This window comes from Carcharodon carcharias, chromosome 6 (genome assembly GCF_017639515.1).
Source record: "Carcharodon carcharias isolate sCarCar2 chromosome 6, sCarCar2.pri, whole genome shotgun sequence".
Classification (NCBI taxonomy): domain Eukaryota; kingdom Metazoa; phylum Chordata; class Chondrichthyes; order Lamniformes; family Lamnidae; genus Carcharodon; species Carcharodon carcharias.
Window position 1 is genome coordinate 95,441,845 of NC_054472.1, and position 20,114 is coordinate 95,461,958.

The 20,114-nt window shown below is 41.4% G+C and overlaps 1 protein-coding gene across 5 annotated transcripts in view; it reads left to right on the forward strand.

The window, feature by feature from the left end:
• Window positions 1–20,114, forward strand: part of ca8 (carbonic anhydrase VIII) — an 84,859-nt gene that overhangs the window by 49,077 nt on the left and 15,668 nt on the right. For 2 of the 5 annotated variants that reach the window (XM_041189068.1, XM_041189069.1), the window contains exon 9: window positions 9,928–10,093. The exons of the other annotated variants lie outside the window; for them this stretch is intronic. In XM_041189068.1, the coding sequence (XP_041045002.1) occupies window positions 9,928–10,062 (135 nt within the window). In that variant the 3' untranslated portion in view covers window positions 10,063–10,093. The remainder of the gene's footprint in view (window positions 1–9,927; window positions 10,094–20,114) is intronic. 5 annotated transcript variants of the gene reach the window in all.

The window sequence follows — 20,114 nt, forward strand, 5'->3', positions numbered from 1 at the left end:
GAAAGTGTTATGGCTACCAATATAGTGGGCATTAACAGACATGATAGTCTTAGCATTATTGTGCACTGAAGCAGTTGGTGTCCATGTGCAGCAAGACCTGGACAATATTCAGGCTTGGGCTGACAAGTGTTAAGTAACATTTGCACCACACAAGTGCCTGGCAATGATCATCTCTAACAGGAGAGCATCTAACTATTTCTCCTTGAAATTCAATGGCATCCCCATCGCTGAACCCCCCACTATCAACATCCTAGGGGTTACCATGGAACAGATACCAAACTGGATCAAACATATAAATACTGTGGCTACAAGAGCAGGTCAGAGGCTAGAAATTCTGCAGTGAGTAACTTAACTTCTGACTCCCCAAAGCCTGTCCACAATCTACAAGGCACAAGTGTGATGGAATAGTCTCCACTTGCCTGGATGAATGCAGCTCCAAAAACACTCAAGAAATTCGATACCATCCAGTACAAACAGCCCAGTTGATTGGCATCCCATGCACCACCTTAAACATTCATGCCCACCACTACTGATGCACAGTAGCAGCCGTGTGTACCACCTGCAAGATGCACTGCAGCAACTCACCAAAGCTATTTTGACAGCAATTTCCAAACCCATGCCCTCTACTACCTAGAAGGACAAGCAGCAGTTGCATCGGAACACCAGCACGTGCAAGGTTCATTCCAAACCACACACCGTGACTTGGAACTATATCACTGTCGCTGGCTCAAAATCCTGGAACTCCCTTCCGAACAGCACTGTGGGTGTACCTATGCCACATGGCCTGCAGCAGTTCAAGAAGGTGGCTCACCACTAACTTTTAAAAAGCAGTTAGGGATGGGCAACAAATGCTGGCCTAGATAGTGACACCCATATTCTGTGAAAGAATTAAGTTGAAAAAGATTGGCATTGGCACATTAATGAAGTAGAAACCTTTGATCCTCCTGTACGTCTTCCCATTGATAAGTGGGGCTCACAGAGCACATTCATGAAATAAATGGCTCCCTGCTCAATTGGGAAATCTGGGGTCCTGGTAAAGCTAGGTGCCCACTTTCCCTGCTAGATCCTGGTTAGAGAGAAGGCGATGAAATCTCTCGTAGAGTACGGGGCCTCTACCACATCTCAGTTTTTGAACTGGAAAATGTTGGCAATGTCACCTCCTGCCTGGAAAGATCCAATTTCAGAGAAGTTGGGAGTGACAGTGACCTTGCTGACCACTGATAGTGCACCCTTGCCCTGCTGTTGAAGGAGGTGGCACAATTGTGTGACCATGTCCCTAGTGAATTGTAGCTGCTTCAGATACTGTCCCTGGCTGAGGTAGAGGAAAGAGAAGTGCTTCCTGAATACCCTTGACTGATAGGGCCTTCTGTAGAAGAGAACAGTCCTCTTTCTACACCCTCTGTGTACAGCTTCCCCTCTGCAGCCTTGATTCTATCCTGTCATGTTGTACACAGAGGGACTGCAAATACAGCTTCCCATAATCATAACAACCTTTCTGTTTGAACAGTCAGGGACACAACTATTCTGACCTATCTGTTAGGACACAACAAAAAACTCTTCCAAAACCAAGTCTGAGAGGCTGTTTGGTATTGCATTTTTCCTCTTGTTAAAACTTCCAGTGCAGCCATTGGCATGCCTGCACTCCCTCCCTTTCAGTATAGGGCACTGTGTGGGCCATGCTAGAAGTTGTTGGAAGCACCTTCCGCCATTTTGAAGGGTTCCAGCTTCTCTAGCACTTATTCCACTGGTGTGATGGAGCTAAATTTTGTGGCCAATGGTATCAGTGCTCACAATATTTAGTTGGAAGAAGTTTCTGCTCATTTCAAGCAGTGTGACAAATCAGAAACTGTTGAGTAGTCTAAGGGGGTGGTACTGAGATTGTATGCTGATAATACTCGGCTCTTATGGAACCTAATGCTGTGTTTTGAATATTGCTGAAGGGCAGCACGTAGATGAGAAATCGAAGGGGGCCAAGGATAGATCTTTGGTGAACTCCAGAGCTAACAGAGCAAGTGTGAGAAGAGAAACCACTGCAGGAGATTCTCTGGTTATGAATAGATAGATAAGAATGGAACCGAGCTAGGGCAGTTCCACCAAGCTATATGATGGCAGAGATGCATTGGAGCAGTGGTCAACTGCCAAATCTGCAGATGGGTCAAAAAGAATGAAAAGGGATAGATTATTACCATTACAGTCAGAAAGAATGTCATTTGTGACTTTGAGAAAACCTGTTCCAGTACCATGGTTGGGGAAGAAACCTGACTGGAGGAATTCAAGTGTGGAATTATGGGAAGAATGGGCATGGATTTGGGAAACGACGGCATGTTAAATGACTTTGAAGAGGAAAGGGAGGTTGGAAATGGAGCGGTAGTTTATAGGTACAGAGAAGAAGGGTGATGACCTATGTTTTCTGAAGATGTGGGCTTGTATGAATGCGCAGCAAACCAGAAGATATTTTGCAGGCTACTCGCAAGTTGACTTGTTTAAGATATTGTGCATGCATGGCTGCATAAAAAAAAACTGTGCATTGAAATGAACCGCTGCCCAGAAGAAAAAAAAATAGGGGAGACCTTGGTGATGACAGCAGATTTGAGCCAGAATAAAACACCCAACCTGACTAAGCTAAAATGATGCACGATATTTCGGTCGGCGGATGCGCGCAGGAGTCAGCAGTGTGCATGCCGCCAGTTAAAAGGCCTATTAAGGCCATTAAAAAGGTAATTGAATGACATTTTTTGCTGCCCATCGAATCTTACAGTTGGCAGGTATGTGAAGAGGCCAAGTGGCCTTTGCACTTTTCAGGAAACCTCATCCACAGGAGGGAAGAGGTTTTCAACAGCTATTAAAAATTAAATAAAAATGAGAACATTTCATTAATGTGACAGTCACATAAGGGGACATGTTTTATAACATTTTAAAAATCTTTTATTTATAATGTTTTAAACTCTTCATCTCCCTGAGGCAGCTCTGTTTCTTGGAGCTTTTCCAACACGCATCGTGCAAGCGTGAACTTGCACTCTCACCCTCCTTCTCTTTCCCCCAATACAGGCGGCGCTGAACCCTGCTGCGTGCGACTCACCTTTTAGCACCTGACAATTAAACTGCTGGAACATATCGATTTCGGGGAGCACATGAACTAACTGTGTGGCCCTTCACTGGCCTTAATTGGTCCGCCAGTGTGAAATTGTAGTCTGGCCCCAATTGTGGGCGGTGGTTGGCTTCCCAGCTGCCACCGGCTGTCCCACCCGATAAGGGCAAAATGCTCCCTTTGAAGTTGGTGGGGCAGCACTTGTGTAAGAAACATTAATGATATCAGCTAACCTTAGCCCCAGTTAGGGAAGTTGAGTGGTCAACATTTTGGTTGGTGTTGAGGGAGCAGGAAGTGGGTTTCACGGACTAAATAAGACTGCAGAGAGTATTGTAGGAGATAGGATAGAATCTAGAGGAGAATGTATAATTGGGGATCTGCTTGTCTGAAGGGGAAGGGACAGAAACCTGAGATTGTAAAGTAATTTCTTCGACAGCAGTCTCTTAAGTTTACACAGAAGAATAATAGTTTGTTGAAATTAACCAGAGTTGTAGGGTGGATCAGTGTTGATGTCATTATCGTTATTGTTAATTTCAGTTACTGTGTCAGTTGAGATGATTAATTGATGACACTGCTCCATCTGAAAAATGAAACTGGTCCAAGGGACTTTACTGGGTTTGTCCTGTTACAGCTTGTACAAGTATTTAAAGGGAGTGTAGCAAAAGTAAATATTGGTCCCTTAGAGTATGAGACAGACAAGGTTATAATGGAACCAAGGAAAAGGCAGAAACACTAAACAAGTATTTTGTGTCTGACTTCACAGTAGAACACACCAAAAGTAACAAGGAGCTTAATTTTTCCAACACTTAGATAATATTAATTACTTTAATTGGATTAAAAGCTGACATGCCCTGAACCTGATGCCTATGTGCTAGGATTCTAAAAGAGATGAATACATTAGCTGTGATGTCCTATTAATTGTTGGTGTGCAGAGTGATTTGGGTGTCCTTGTACACAAAACATAAAGTTAACATGCAGATATAGCAAACAATGGTATGTTGGACTTTATTGCAAGTCATTGGTGAGAATATAATTGGTGTACGGTATGTACAGCTTTGGTCTCTGTACAGAAGGAAGGATACACTTGTCTTAACACGGGGTGCAACAAAGGTTTACTAGGTTGATTCCTGGGGTGAGAGGATTGCCGTATGAGGAGAGTTTGAATAGAATGGACCTATACTCTACAGAGTTTAGAAGAATGAGAGGTGTTCTTATGGAAACAAAGATTCTGGGATAGCTTGACAGGATAGATGCTGTGAGGCAATTTCCCCTGGCTAGAGAGTCTAGAACTGGGAGCCATTAAAGGCAATTACAAAGGTATGCAGACAGAGTTGGCTACAGTGGACTGAGGAAACAGGTTAAAAGGTCAGACGGTAGGTAAGTAGTGGTAGATATTTAAGGGGACATTTCATAACTCTCAGCAATTGAGAAAGAAAGACTCTAAGAAGGATGCGCTACCCATGGTTAACTAAGGAAGTATCAAATTGAAAGACATACAATTCTGTGCAGATTAGTGGGAGGCCAGAAGATTGGGGAAATTTTTAAAAACCTGCAAAGGAAGACCAAAAAAAAAGGGAGAAAAGAGAGTCGGGATATATGAGTAATTTTCACATTAGCAAACTGTAACCATTGGAGTGCCATAAGGATTAGTGCTGGGGTCACAACTTCTTACAATTTATATTAATGACTTGGGGTGCAGGAACTACATTAGGAACTGAGTGTATTGTAGCCAGATTTGCTCAATACAAAGATAGGTAGGAATGTAAGCTGTGAGGAGGATATAAAGAGTCTCTAAAAATACATAGGTTAAGTGAGTGGACAAAAATTTGACAATCGGAGTATAATGTGGGAAAATGTGAGGTTGTCCACTTTGGTGGGAAGAATAGAAAAATGGGATATTATTTAAATTGAGAGATACTCTAGAATTTTGCTATACAAAGGGCTCTGGCTATCCTCGTAGACAGATCACAAAAACTAGCATAGAAGTACAGCAAGTAATTAGGAAGGCAAATAGAATGTTAGCCTTTTATTGCAAGGGGAATGGATTATAAAAGAAAAGTCTTGTAAATCTGTGCAGGGCATTGATGAAACTGTACTTTGAGAACTGTGCACAGTTTTGTTCTCCTTACCTAAGGAGGGATGTACTTGGATTGGAGGGAGTTCAGAGAAGGTTGATTCCTGGGATGAATCAGTTGCCTTGAGGAAAGGTTGAGCAGGTTGGGCCTGTACTCATTGGAGTTAGAAGTTTGAGAGGTGATCTTATTGAAACATACAAGATTCTGAGGGATCCTGACAGGGTAGATGCTAAGGGAATGTTTCCCCCTTGTGTGGAATATAGAACAAATTTAATATAGAACAAATTTAAAAATAAGGGGCTCTCATTTAAGATGGCGTTAAAGAGCATTACAGATATCTAATTTTGTAATTTGTATATTTTAGGAGCATAGCTTTTAGTTTGGGAATTGAAATTTTTAAACTGTAAGACAAATGAAAACTTCTGGTTTAAGAAGCTGGTAAACTGAGTAATTGCAAGTAAAAAGGTGACTTAACTTAATTTGATAAGGCGAAATTTGGAAGTGGGAAACCCATAAGAAATGAATGACCCCTCTCTGAGACTCTGGGATGTCTACAGTTGCCTCAGTAAGGCGTTTAAATTATTCATATGGTTTCCCAGAGCAAAAGGAACATTTGGGAATTGGGGATAATTAATTCATTTAACTTTCTATCTGGGTCATCCCAGATGTGCCACATTGCCCAGGGTATAGATTGCAGTGAGTTTTGGATTTGGTTTTGGGTTAAATTATCCATGTGATTTCTCACAGAAACAGGCAGTTGAAGTTTGGTTTGGCCTGAGAGCAGCTTTGAGACAAGCAGAGAGAGAATCTGCCAGCAACTATAAAGCAGTTGGAACCAGGGACAGAGGCTTTTAGAAACCGAGGGTGTTTTCTGATATAGAGTCAGTAAGCAACAATGCATTGAGGCCCATGTTTGAACAGGGAAGCCCACAATTGTGAGGTGTTGAAGGACAGTTGGAGAATTTGTCATCTAGCCAGGGTTAGGTGCTAGTAGAAGGAACCCAAGAAATCTCATATCTTATAGAATAGCAGAAACACTGGGGAGAATTGAAGTGAATTCCTGAGAGCTGTGAAGAAAACACTTTTGTTTGGTCCATCAGAAGTGAAGGAGCCCTCAAGATCTTGTGAAGTATAGGGGAGCTCTTAGGTAGAATTAAAAGTAGAATGGGGAGTCTGCTGTTGAGATTTTTCCACTTTAAAGTATGTGTTTATGAAATATCGTATTAACTTAGTACTTGCTTTGTTTAACTATTGTACAGGAAAAGTTTCTGTTTAAAATGTAAAATCTTGTGGTGTAATTCTTTTAGTTAATAACTGGGAGTTTGAATTTCTTTTTAAAAGTCACTGGTCTCCACTAAGGAGGAATTTCTTCTCTGAGGGTCATTAATCTCTGGAATTCTCAACCCAAAGAGAAGTGGAAGCTGGATCATTGAATATATTAGTTAGACAGATTTTTGGTCTACAAAGGAGTCAAGAGTTATGGGAGGGAGACAGGAAATTGGAGTTAAAGTCACGATCAGATCAGCCATGATCTTATTGAATGGTAGAGCAAGCTTGAGGGGCCAAATAGCCTACCCCTGTTCCTATTTCTCAGGTTCTTCAGTCTTATAGTCTCAAGGTAAGGGGACAGCCATTTTGGACTGAGATGAGAAATTTCCTAACTTAGAACATGGGGGTACTGAATTCTGAAGAGTCAGAGGACTGTGGACTCTCAGTAATTGAGCATATTCAAGGCTGAGGTCAAGGAATATGGGGGTCAGTTGGAAAATGATGTTGAAGATGCTTTGTTATTGGGGGCGTTGTGAATGGAGTTGAAACTGGAATCATCAGGACACAACCCAATTTCTGACTTTGTGGTGGAGGAATGGTCATTGATAAAAGTAGCTGAAGGATTGGCCTCCAACAGCAACAACCATGACGATTTTCCTTCGTGTTGGCATAGTTCCCAGTGACTTCAATTTTGCTAGTTGTCATTGGCATCATATTCGACTAGGTACTGTCTTCATGATAAGGGCAGAAAATCTCCTCTCTGATGGTATTCAATCATCGTGCCTACTTCAGGATTGAAATTTTGATGAGATCTTATTCTGGTAGAATCCAAGCTATTGATCAGTGAGCTAGCTATTTGTAAGTTGGTGTCACTTTATGGCACTCTTAATGGCATATTCTGTTACTTTACTGGTGATTGGGAGAAGATAGACATGGCAGTAAATGGATTAGAGTTGTCTTGTTTCTTGTGGGTAGATCACTGGCGAACTTCCACATTGTCAAGTAGATGTGACTTTTATAGTAATATTGGAACAGCTAACTCTGGTAGACAGGTCTTGAACATTATAATTAGGTTGTTATCTGGGTCCATAGCCTCTGCTGTGTCTAATATAGTTAGCTATTTCTTAATATCATGTGACATTAACTGAATTGACTTGGCACTGCTTTCTATATTCTTGGAGAATTTGCCAAGTAAGATCACTCATTTGGCACTTTTGGCTCTGGACGTTTGGAAATACTTCAGCCTTTTTCTTGCGCTCAGATGCTGAACTCTCCACCTTGGTTGAGGATGAAAATTTTCCAGTAGCTCTTCCTCTCAATAGCTACCAGGTTGTCCACTACCATTCTCGATTGATTGTGATTAGGCTACAGAGCTTTGCAATGATGAATTACATCAATTTGTGGGAGATAATATCTCACCTGTTTATTTTAAATTCACTCTTGAGATATTGGTGTCTCTAGCAAGGACAGTATTGATTGCCCATCTCAAAGATGGTGGTGAGCGGCCTTCGACACTCCAAGGTTCTGTGTAGCCACATGTCACAATATTCTCTGAATAGTTTTAATAAAGCCTGCATCTCCAAGGAGAGGCATTTGGCCTTCATCCAGACCTTCTGTCATTTATACTTTTCTTGTGATTCCACTTCTTCGAGTTTTGGGGGCTGAACCCAGTGATTGTATTTTTATATCGCTACCTAAATAAAGGCTAACATATCATTTGCTTTCCTAATTTCTTGTTGTGCCTGCAATGTTGAGTTTGTCTTCTGTGCACAAGGAAACCTTGGCCTCTCTGAATACCAACATTTCGCAGTCTTAAAAACTTCTACTTTGAAAAGCTTCACTCTTCTTCACATGATTTTATTTGGCACACTCTCTTGCTCATTCACTTAAGCTGCCTACATCCCTTTGGAGTCTCTTTGTGTCCTCCTCACAGCTTACTTATCCACAAAACTTTGCACTGTTAGTGAACTTGGATACGTTACTCTTGGTCCCTGCATCTGAGTCATTGTTAAAGATTTTTAAATATCCAAAGGCCCATTGATCCTGCTAATGTTTTCCTATGAGCCATAATAAGTTAGAAAGCATTTGTACTTGTGATTTGTCTTTACAATGAGCCTTTTTTGTAGTTCAGTGCTCAGAAGTACCTGCCTGAGTTCTGATTTCACAAAGCAGAAATTGGATTTAAAGAAGTTAAGATATGGAAAAGTTCTCAATATTTTAACTTGACAGCTAGCAATAAAATAAACTGCTTCCCTTTTTTTTGTACATTGTATTGATTTGCTTTGTGAAATCTTTAAAATTTAGAAATGCATGTACATGTTTACATATTCCTGTCTTTTCTGATTTTGTAGATGATGCAACCTAACTGGGCTGTATTTCTCTCACTTTCAATGACCATTCAAAATTAATATTAACTTTTTCAGGTTATGTTTCAGAAACACCACACCATTTCACTGTTCATAATATTTGTTAAATCTGTTCCTTTGTGTAAGAAAGGAGAGTGAAATGTATTAGGAGGGATTAAAATAGCTCAGCAATGGTTTGAGTGTAAAGTATCATAGCTAAAGTAGTTACGATGCAATAGTTATGTTGAAGGGTCATTCGGACTCAAAATGTTAACTGTGCTGCTATCTGCAGATGCTGCCAGACTTGCTGAGTTTTTCCAGGTATTTTTGTTTTTATGATGCAATAGTATTTTTCTTGATGAAGATTATCCTGATTATATTTACTGCTGACAAAGAGCCGTGTCTAAGCTTTTCATCTTGCGCTCATCAGGACACTCGCAAGAATACCAATATAAGGAGGAAAACAACAATTTATACTGTATGTGAAGAGAGTGCTGATTGGTTAGCAAGTGGTGATGGACAGTTAACTGCCAAGCATTTTTTTGAAATCAGTCATTACCACTTGTGCAACCTCCATGGTAATGCCACTTGCTGACAAATGCAAAAGTTCCTCAGTCGTGTCCTTAGCTGAATCATCTTTAGCTGCTTCATCAATGACCTTCCCTCCATCATGAGGTCTGAAGTGTCACTTCACTGATGACTGTGTAGTGTTCAGAACCATTTGCAACTCCTCGCATATTGAAGCAATCTGTGCCCACATGCAGCAAAACCTGCAGAACATTCACCTCATCCCTGACCACTACCCCTAGAAGGACAAGGATAGCAGATGCATGGGAACACCACCAACTGCAAGTTCCCCTCCACTTTACAGACCATTGTGACTAGGAACTATATTGTTGCTCCTTCATTGTCGTTAAGTTAAAATCCTTGAATTCCCTCCCCAACAGCACTGGGATGCACCTACAACACACGGACTGCAGCAGTTCAAGAACATGGCTCACCACCACCTCTCAGGGGCAGTTAGGGATGGACAATGAATGCTGGCCATGCCAGCTTACATCCTATGAGTAAATAAAAGCAAACCTAAAACAACCCAGTCATTTATAAAGGTTGTGTGTTCATATAAATCTAACTTCATTTTGCATCCTAGATAGAGGAGTTTAGAAGGGTACGGTCCCACATAAAAGGAGCAGAACTACCTGAAGGATGTGATGGGATTTTAGGAGACAATTTTAGGCCGACTCAGCCTCTCAGTGATCGAATCGTCAGAGCAGCATTCCAATAAGAAACGTAATAATGAATGGAACCAATTTAAGGTAATCATAAAACAAAATGTTTCTTTCTGCTGTACAAACAGACTAATAATAAAATTTGTGGTCATAAAGATATGTACTTGTCTGCCACACTATAGGTTTATTGAAATTTTTGAAATATTTGCACTTCTAGACATTTTGCATACGCAGATGTGATTATTTTTAAATTGAGTAACAATACATTTTATTCCAGGATCACCCTGGAAATAAAGAAAAGATAGACTTGTATTCATACAGCACTTTTCATGCCCACCAGATGTCTTAAATCCTTTATAGCCAATGCAGTACTTTTTTTGAAGTGTAGTTACTGTTGTAATGTAGGACATTAATTTCTACATTGTGCAGCTGCTAATTTGCCTCAGCAAACTCCCATAAACTGCAATGTGATGATGATGAGATGATCTGATTTTGTGATGTTGAATGAGGGATAAATAATTGGCTAGGACACAGAGATAACTCCCCTGCTCTTCAAAATAGTGCAATGGATAATTCCCCCTCCCCCCGACCCTGCCGCCAGCTACTTTTCTCTGCTGCTAGCTGACTCCTTAAACCCCCTTCCTGTACCCTCCACCCTTACCCCTAACAATAAGCGCAAAGAGGTCTTTGACTTCTTTGTTATTAACATCTAGACTTAGCGACTTTTGCCACTTCCCTCCTTTCCATTAGCCCACCTGGCCACACTTTTTTAGCCCTGGCCCTGAACTTGCATCTTTGTCTCGTTTCTCTATCTCACCTCATGCCGCTTATGAGCTCGTCTTGTCCAGGAGACCCACCGCCTGCTCCCTTGACTTTGTTCCCACCCTTATGACCACCCATTTTCCCTCCCTGGTCCCAGAGTTAGCTGATTTTGTTAACAGTTCTCTTTCTTCAGATACTCTTCCTTTCCTGAATCTGCCAAGATCACCCCCTCCTCAAAAAAACAATCCTTAAGCCACCATCCTTGCAAACTGCCACCCACATCCAACTTTCCTTTCATCTTCAAAATTCTTGAATGTGTCATTGTCTCCCAAATCTGTGCCCATCTTTTCCAGAACTCCATTTTTGAATTCCTCCAGCCAGTTTTTCGCCCCTGCCTCTGCACTGAAACTGCTTTTATCAAAGTTGGAAATGACATCCTGTCTATGACTGTGACAAAGGTAACCTAGTCCTCCTGATCTTTCCCGATCTGTCAGCAACCTTTTACACTTGGCCACACCATTCTACTCCAATGCCTTTCTACTGGTGTTCAGCTGGACAGAACTGTGCTCTCTTGCTTCCATCCTTATCTATTTAATTGTTGCTAGAGTATCACTTGAATGGCTTCCCTTTTCACTCCTGCACCACTATGTCATCTGACGCTAAGCATCTGTCCTTGCCCCCTTCCTATTCCTCAACTATGTGCTGTTGTTTTGTGAGATCATCCAAAATAACCATGTTATGTTTTCACATGGTGATGATGATACGCAGCTGTACTTCAGCACCAGCTCTCTTGAACCCTCCACTGTTGCTAACTTATCAGACTGGTTGTCAGACATCCAGTGATAGATGAGCAGAAGTTTCTTCCAGCTGAACATTGGGAAGATTGAAACCATTATCTTTGGTTGCTGCTACAAAATTCCATTCTTCAGCTACCAACTCCATCCTCTTCCTGGTAACCGTCTGAGGCTGAAACAGACTACTCGCAGCTTTGGTGTCATATTTGGCACCCAGACGAGCTTCTCACTGCATATTCATGCTACTACTCAGACCACCGATACCCACGACTGTAAGAACACCTGACTCTGCCCTGGTCAGCTCATCTGCTGCTGAAACTCTCATTCATGCCTTTGTTACTTTTAACCCTTGACTATTCGATTGCATTCCTGGTCGGTCTCCAATGTTCTGCTACTCATAAACTTGAAACCCTCCAAAGCTCTACCCATGTCCTTATTCCTGTCAGTACCATTCACCCATCACCTCTGTGCTCACTGGCCTGCAGTGACTCCTGGTCAAACAGCACCCTAATTTTAAAATTCTCATCCTTGTTTTCTAGTTCCTCAATGGCCTTGCTTTTCACTACCTCTTTAATTCCCTCCAGCCCCACAATCCTCAGATATCAGAACTCCTCTAATTCAGGCCTCTTGAACATCCCTGATTGGTTGTTTCTTCAGTTCCCTAGACCCTAGCTCTGGTATTTCCTCTCTAAACTTCTCTCTCGCTTCCTTTAAGACATTGCTTAAAACCCTTTGGCCATCTGCCCTAATAACACCGATGTGGTTCGATGTCCAATTTTGCTTCATAATGGTCCTGAGAAAGAGCTTGGGATGTTTTATTGCATTAAAGGTACTACATGAATAAAAGTTAATATTCCATATTTCTTTTATGAAAGTAACATGGATAAATTGAAATTAATCATCTATATTGAATACTAGAGCAGGAGTTCATCTTTTGTAACATTAATGCTTTTTTATATTAAACTGCAAAATGTTTTTGTTCCTTTCCCAGCACCTACAAAATAGGTAATACAGTCCTGAGGGAATGTTAGCCAGTTTTAGAAAGCAGGGTATTACTATTATAATAGAAAAAGTGATTATTAACAAATAGAAATCCCAACTACGTTAGTTTTCCACCAGGAGAATTTGTTCTATAGATTTTTTTGTTAGTCTTATGATATCTATTCACAACGTGGTTAATCAAGACTCAGTTGCAATAATGTTACATTTGCAAATGAAAAATGTTTCAATTACAGTCACTCCACTTTAAAGTAATCCGTTATTGTACATGAAGCACTTGAATATTTTTGGAAACTTTGCACTATATTTTTTAGTTAATTCTTGTGACATGGAGATTACTAGCTAGAAGGAACAATAATATGTGTCCAAATTGGAACAATGTGTAACTTGGAGAAAGCTTGGAAGTGGTGGTGCTCCCATGCACCTAATGCTCTTGTCCTTCTCAGTGTTGATGGTTCTTGATTGGTAAGGGGATCAAAGGTTACGGGGAGAAGGTGGGAAATGGGGTTGAGAAACTTATCAGCCATGATTGAATGGCGGAGCAGACTCGATGGGCCGAAGGGCCTAATTTCTGCTCCTATGTCTTATGGTCACGAGTTTGGGAATGCTATACAATGACATTTTTATATTCCTTGATTTGTTTTAGACTTTCTGGTATTTTAATAATGTATTTACATATTCTAAACCTTTAGGTTTTTGATTTCCCATGAGAAAGATTGAAATATAGAGTGGAACAGTGCATTAGAGTGTTCAATTAGTTTACATGCCACCTGCCAGCCACAGATGCCAAGTGGGCACTTCACTGCAGCTCACCACTTGTGAGGGTAAGAAGTGGCAAGATTGTTAGAAACATTGGAGAAACAGAGAGATCTAGGGGTAGAGATACACAAATGCAGGCATTTTTGGCATTGGCTCAATGGGCAGAATGGCCTCCTGTGTTGTAATATTCTGTGACTCTATTAGCTGAAAGTTGAAACCTTGGGGTGGGTATGGGCATGGATAATTGGCCGTGAGCCCAGGTTTCTTGTATTCCTCCTTCTGGCTCCACCAAGTATACATTTATATGTTGTATGAGCAGCCTCTGGGGTTTTCTTTCAAAACCTCAATATATGTCATAGGACCCTGATGTGCATATTGCAAATGAGCTGCCTGAAACAGACATGAGCTCTAGGCACCCATTGTAGGACCCTACCTAAGATGATAGTGGCTGGAGTTTTAGCATAAATGAGGGGTAGGTGAAGTGACTTGGGTCACTACTGTTCCATTTATGCCAGTTGGACTGAGTTAAAATCAAAGGTGGGAGGTATAAAAGGCTATAGAGAGGAAAACGGGACTCTGGGTTTTATGTATTGGACAATTAACTTTTAAAAATATTGAATTAGTACAGGATACTGAATTGACCACAATTGGGAGTATTATATGCAGTTCATTACAGAAATGGTACAAGAGCAATGAAAAGCATACAGAAAAAATGATTAACCTTTTATTAGGAATTAGCGGATATAGCTATGAAGAAATGCTTGGAATTTTTTTATTGGAATGGAGAAGATTAACGGGGCATAAACGCTTTCAAAATTTGAAAGTTTTTAACTGGCTGAAGGGTGTAATGTTTTCATTGTTCGGTGAATCAGTAACTGGGGTCACAGATTCAGTTACGACAAATGTCCATTAAGGTGGAGACTTCAGTGTCATTTGAAGGGAAATTGGATAATTATTTGAAAAGGAATCATGTAAAAGTATTTAGAAATGGATATGAAAAAGATATAGGCCAGTCTTCTGTTCAGTGTGTGGGAGCGGGCCCCGCTTGCCGATGCATAAAATGATGTGCGGCGACGTTGGTTGTGCGTCCTGACGTCACCACACGTCATTCCGATCTTGAGCTCGGTGGGCGCGCACCTGAGTTGGCTGTGCGCTGGCTGAACTGTCAAGGGCCTATTAAGGCCATTTAAACACCAATTAAAATAATTAACAGAGCTGCCTGTTCAACTTTAAGGTTGGCAGGGAGGCGAAGAGCCCAGGCGGCCTTTGCATTTATCATGAAACCTCATCCACGGGCGGGATGATGTTTCATGAAGGTTTTTGAACTTGAATAAAAATTTTCAATAAAATTCATAGACATGTCCCAGCTCATGTGACACTGTCACATGAGGGGGCATCTTAAATTTTTTTTTCCTTTATTTAAATTTTTAAATATCAAACTGATCTCCCTGAGGCAGCTCTGTGTCTCGGAGATTTCTGTGCTTTTTCATGTACTTGCACGAAAGAGTGCAGGCCCCAACCCAGCCTACTCCCCCCAGCCGCACAGTGAGGGCTCAGTGCTTCCGGGTGTGCGTCACGCTGGGTGGGCCTTAACTCGCCCGCCCACGTTAAATGGTGGTGCGTAGCCGATTGTGGGCGGCGATTGGCTGTGCGCTCACCTGTGCCCGCTCCCACCCAGTGTCGTTCCCCCCCCCCCCCAACTGATAGGGAGAAAATTCTCCCCAAAGAATAGATAACTCAAGTTGAAGGGTTAGCTCTGGCACCAAAATATTGTGCTGTAATCTCTATAATTCAAGGTTAGCAGTAGAAGTCTTGGTTCATATTTATGCTTATTTCTTCTTATGTTTGTGTGCATGTGGATGTGTACTAGGTTCATAAACAAAATGACCGATATAAGAGTTAATCTAAATATTTGAATTAAAACAGCATTTTCATTTGTCCATGTCCTTCTGAAACACAGCAAATGGCATTTGAAGATTGTGAGCATTTCCTTTTCACAAAAGGAACTGATGTATATGAATAACTTAGGAATGCTGATGTTGGTCTACTTTTTAGACACACTACAATAATCTCAGCTTTATCCTTACTTGTGGGATTGGGGCAGGTAGTTAAAGAGACCCACTACCCTTGATCTGCACGTTTATAGTTAGAGGTACGGTGTCATTCCTTGCTTTCAAATTTCTCAATGGCTTTACCTCTCCCTATCTCTGCAATTGCCTTCAGCCCCAAAACCCTCAGAGATATCTGTGCCCATCTAAATCTGGCCTCCTGACTTTAACTGTGGCACCATTGGTGGCTGTGCCTTCAGCTACTTGGGTCCTAAACTCTGGAATTCCCTTCTTACATCTCTCTGGCTCTCTACTTAGATTTTAAGGATGGTCTGAAAAGAAAAAAAGCAATCTCTTTGACCAAGTTTTTGGTCACCTGATCTAATATCTCCTTCTCTGTCTCAGTTTTGTATTTTGTTTTATAATGCTCCTGTGAAGTACCTTGTGACATTTTATTATGTTAACAGCGCTATATAAATACAAGTTGTTGTTGTGTCACCTTTATAAATGGACCAATGGACCTGCAATTCAGAGCTTGGAGGTACAACTGCTGCACATAGTGCTGGGACTACTGAAAGGCAAATAAGATAGTAAGTATAGACACCTTTTATAGTTAAGTGAACTGTAGCACCTAGGTGTGTGAGGATTCTGATCTTCACCAGGTGTTTCATCCTTCTCAGGCCTGAAACTTGAGTAGCCATTAAGTCCTCATTGGATGGTAACTCATTTTGTTCAAACCTATGAGGAACTTCAGTTACATGTATAGACTGGGGAGTCTGGAGCTATTCTCCTTGGAGAAGATTAAGAGGAGATTTGATAAAGCTTTTCAAAATCATGAAGGATCTGGACAGATTAGAAAGGGATCCTGTTGGTGGAAGGATCAAGAACCAGAAGCACTGATTTAAGGTGATTGGCAAAAGAAGTAACATGGCATGAGGAAAGACATTTTTATGCAGTGAGTGGTTTAGATCTGGAATGCACTGCCTGAGAATGTAATGGAGGCAGATTCAACCATGGCTTTCAAAAGAGAATTAGGAAATTAACTGAAGACACGAAATTTGCCGGGCTAGGAGGTAAAAACGGGGGAGTGGGATGAGATTGGTTGCTCTTGTGATGACTAGACATGGACATGATAGGCTGAATGGCCTCTTTCTGCACTATAACCATTCTGTGATTCTATGATTCCTTCCCTGAATTGATCCTTGGTCTGGATATTGGCATCCAAGTTTGCTAAAAGCCAAGTTTTGTCCAGGAATTACTTTTGGTTTGAGTGCTATAAAATTTTTCTTTCTTCTCCTCCTCCATTCCACACGAGAAGATAAGAAATAGGAGTTGGAGTTGGCCATTTCGCCCCTTGAGCCAGCGCTACCCTTTAATGAGATCATGGCTGATCTTCTGCCTCAACTCCACCTTCCCATACACCTTAATTCCTTTAGTAATCAAACATTTTATTGTCTCTGTCTTGAATATACTCAACTATTGAACATCCACAGCTCTCTGGGAAAGTTAATTCCAGAGATACACAACCCTTTGAGTGAAGAAATTTTCCCTCACCTTCATACTAAATGTTTATATATTCTTATATTCTAAGTCTGTGACTTTGTGTTCTAGACTCCCCAGCGAGAAGAAACATTTTCTTGGTATCTATCCTGCAAAGCCCATTTAAAATGTTATGTTTCAATTAGAGCTCATTCTTCTAAATTGCAGGGAGCATAGATTTAATCTCCTTGATTCTCCTCCTAGAGCAATCCATTCATCATAGGAACCTGCCGAGTGAGTCTTCATTGCATTCCCTATAGAGCAAGTGTTTCCGTCCTTGGGTAAGGAGAGCAAAACTGCATTTGGTTCAGGTGTGATTTCACCAATGCCCTGTTTAAATTGTAGTGATATTTCTTCCTCTTTTATTCCAATCCCTTATTAACAAAAGCTAACATGCTATTTGCCTTCCTAATTCCTGGCTATACTTGCATTTATCTTGACTCTGTTTCCTGTTAGTTTGTCAATACCCTATATTAACATTTCACCCCCAGCAGCATGAGCTCTTATCTTGTGTACTAACCTTTTACGTTGCACCTTATCAAATGCCTTTTAGAAATCCAAATACATCCACATCTGCTTGTTTCCCCTTTATCCATCTTAGGAGTTGCAGCCTCCAAAAAGCTGATTTGTTAAAAACAATTTCACTTACTTAAAGCCTTAATAATATTATCATTTTCCAAGTGCTTCATTACCATTTCACAAATGATAGATTCTCGCATTTTGCTTACTACTATTGGCCTATCATTTTTCATATTCTCTCCTCCCTTCCTCTTTTCTTAAATATCAGGGTTATGTTTCTAACCCTGAGTAAGTGTTCTAGAACTTGGGGAATACTTGAAGATGAAAATCACTGTGTCCACTATCTTGTTGTCACCTCCTAATTCCAAAAAAGGTTGTATGCCTTCTACAAGGCTCAAATCGGAAGTGTAATGGAGTGCCCTCCACTTGCCTGTGTGAGTGGAGCCCCAACGAGAACCTTGACAGCATCCAGGACAAAGCAGCCTGCTTGATCAACACTCAATCCACCACTTCAACATTCACTCCCTCCACCCAAAATCTCCTTCAGCAACATCTTCCAAACCTGCGACCTCTATCGTCTAGACGGAAGGACAAGGGCAACAGACGCATGGGAGCACTACCCTCTGCTAGTTTCCCTCCAAGCCACGCACCATCCTGACTTGGAAGTATATTGCTGTTCTTCAATGTCACTGGATCAAAATCCTGTAACTCAAAAATCCTGTGATGATGTCACTCCTTGATTTTTCATTAATTTTTTTGTTGTTTGTTTTTGAAGCTTCAGCTCCCAGCTCTCCTCCTGAATCCATCCCCATGCTGCCCAGGCCACCTTCCCCAACCTCCCAGATTGCCTTGCACACCCCTTCCAAACCCCCTAGGCCGCCTCACCCCATCCTCTCCCTCTACACTGCAATGCCATGCCCTCCCTCATCACGTCCAGACTATATCGCCCCAAGCCAGCCAACCCCCTCCATTCTGCCTCACCCTGCAAAACAAGGCTCCTATCCCCACAAGCCCCCTCGCCCTTCCACTGTCTCCTCCCCCCCCCCCCCCCCCCCCCCCCCCCCCCCCCCCCCCGCCCAACCCCGGGACCAGGCTGCCATACCTGCCCCACCCTCCCCACAGGCTGCTGTTCTCCCCCCCCCCCACCCCGCCAAACAAGGCTGCCTCACCTCAGCCTGCCCCCCCCCCCATCCTACCCTACCCCACACCACCATGGCTATCGCCCATCCTCTCCACCTACCCTGGCCTCCTCTTCTTGTTTTCCTCCTTCCTCTTGCTCATTTCAGAACGCTAATCTGAGAAACTGTTTTTTGCATTTAAAAACAACTGCTATGCTAATCGGTATATTTGGTGATGATGTAACTATAGTGTGCATAAGTTGAAGAAGCAGGTGACCTGCACGGATTCGATTAGCAGAAAACCTGGAGGTTGTGGAATCCAGTGGACCCCAGCAATTTAGAGACTATTGAGAGGCCCCTTTTAATAAAAAAAAGTTACTTTTCAAAAAAAATTAAAATAAATCTCACCTAAGGCTATAGAGGTGGAAAGGTATATTCTACACCACCACTTATGCAGAAGACAATTGCAAAAGCCCTCAATCTACTTTTATAAATTTAATTGAGGTAAAGCAATTGGCAGGCAAAATGTTATCAGATTTGGGAGACAGAGCTAGGACTACAGAGGCATTGGAATAGTCCAAGTTGGAAGTTTAACATGTTTGTAAAGAGACTGAAAACTAATTTATAGTCTGAGAAGGAGTTGTGACATTTAGGAGTGACTTGTCAATTGGTGAAGTAAGGACATGTTGTGCCGTAGCACCATCATTGGTGGAAGTCCTGCAACTGCAGTGGCCCAGATTTTGGGTAGAGAATAACAGCGAGGTTTATCAGTGCTCAGCATTATTATGGAAAAAATCGGATAGCAACTTCCAGCCTCCACACGTGTGCATTTAAACATGGAAATATGTAAGTTGTTTTCAGAAATATTCTGATCCTCTACAGGATGTGTTGTAACAATGCTCGCTTATAGGACTTGATACTGAAATCATTACAATGTAGTGATCTTGGGTTACTTCCCCACTCGTCCCCACCAGAAAATTATGACTGATTCATTCAGGAGTAAGTGAATATTTAATGACATGTTAATTGATAATTAATGCCAAGCAACCCTTTTGGCCATGAACATTTAATTTTACGATTGTGGAATGTGATTCCTGCTGTGGCTGATTAGTGTTGGAGAATTAATTTTTTTTTAGCTGTTTCAGGCTGTCTCTTTCATCTCTTTGTTAGTTCTGTCTGTTTCTTCCAATCTTTATTCCACTTTCTGTATATGATTTAAAGTTATTTATTCTGCATGGTTTAGATTCTGGTGCAGGTGATTTTGCTTTTTAAATTCGGCAACCGAGAATTATAATTGGCACAAATTCGCACTAAATCCAACACCTTTATTGAGAATGTTAAACAATACAGTTCCAATTAAATAATTCAGTTATCTCTCAGATGGCCAATTTGCGATGACTGTAGGTTGCTGAGGAGTAATCTGTGACTGAAATCTTTCTGCTTGCTTCACTGGGATTCTTCCCATTGATACGTATCCTCTGTTTTCTTTCTTGAGCACTCCTGTGAGGGGCTTTTCCATGGGTTTACAGACAGAATACAGTTTGTGAAAGAGCTCATGCACAGTTCTCTT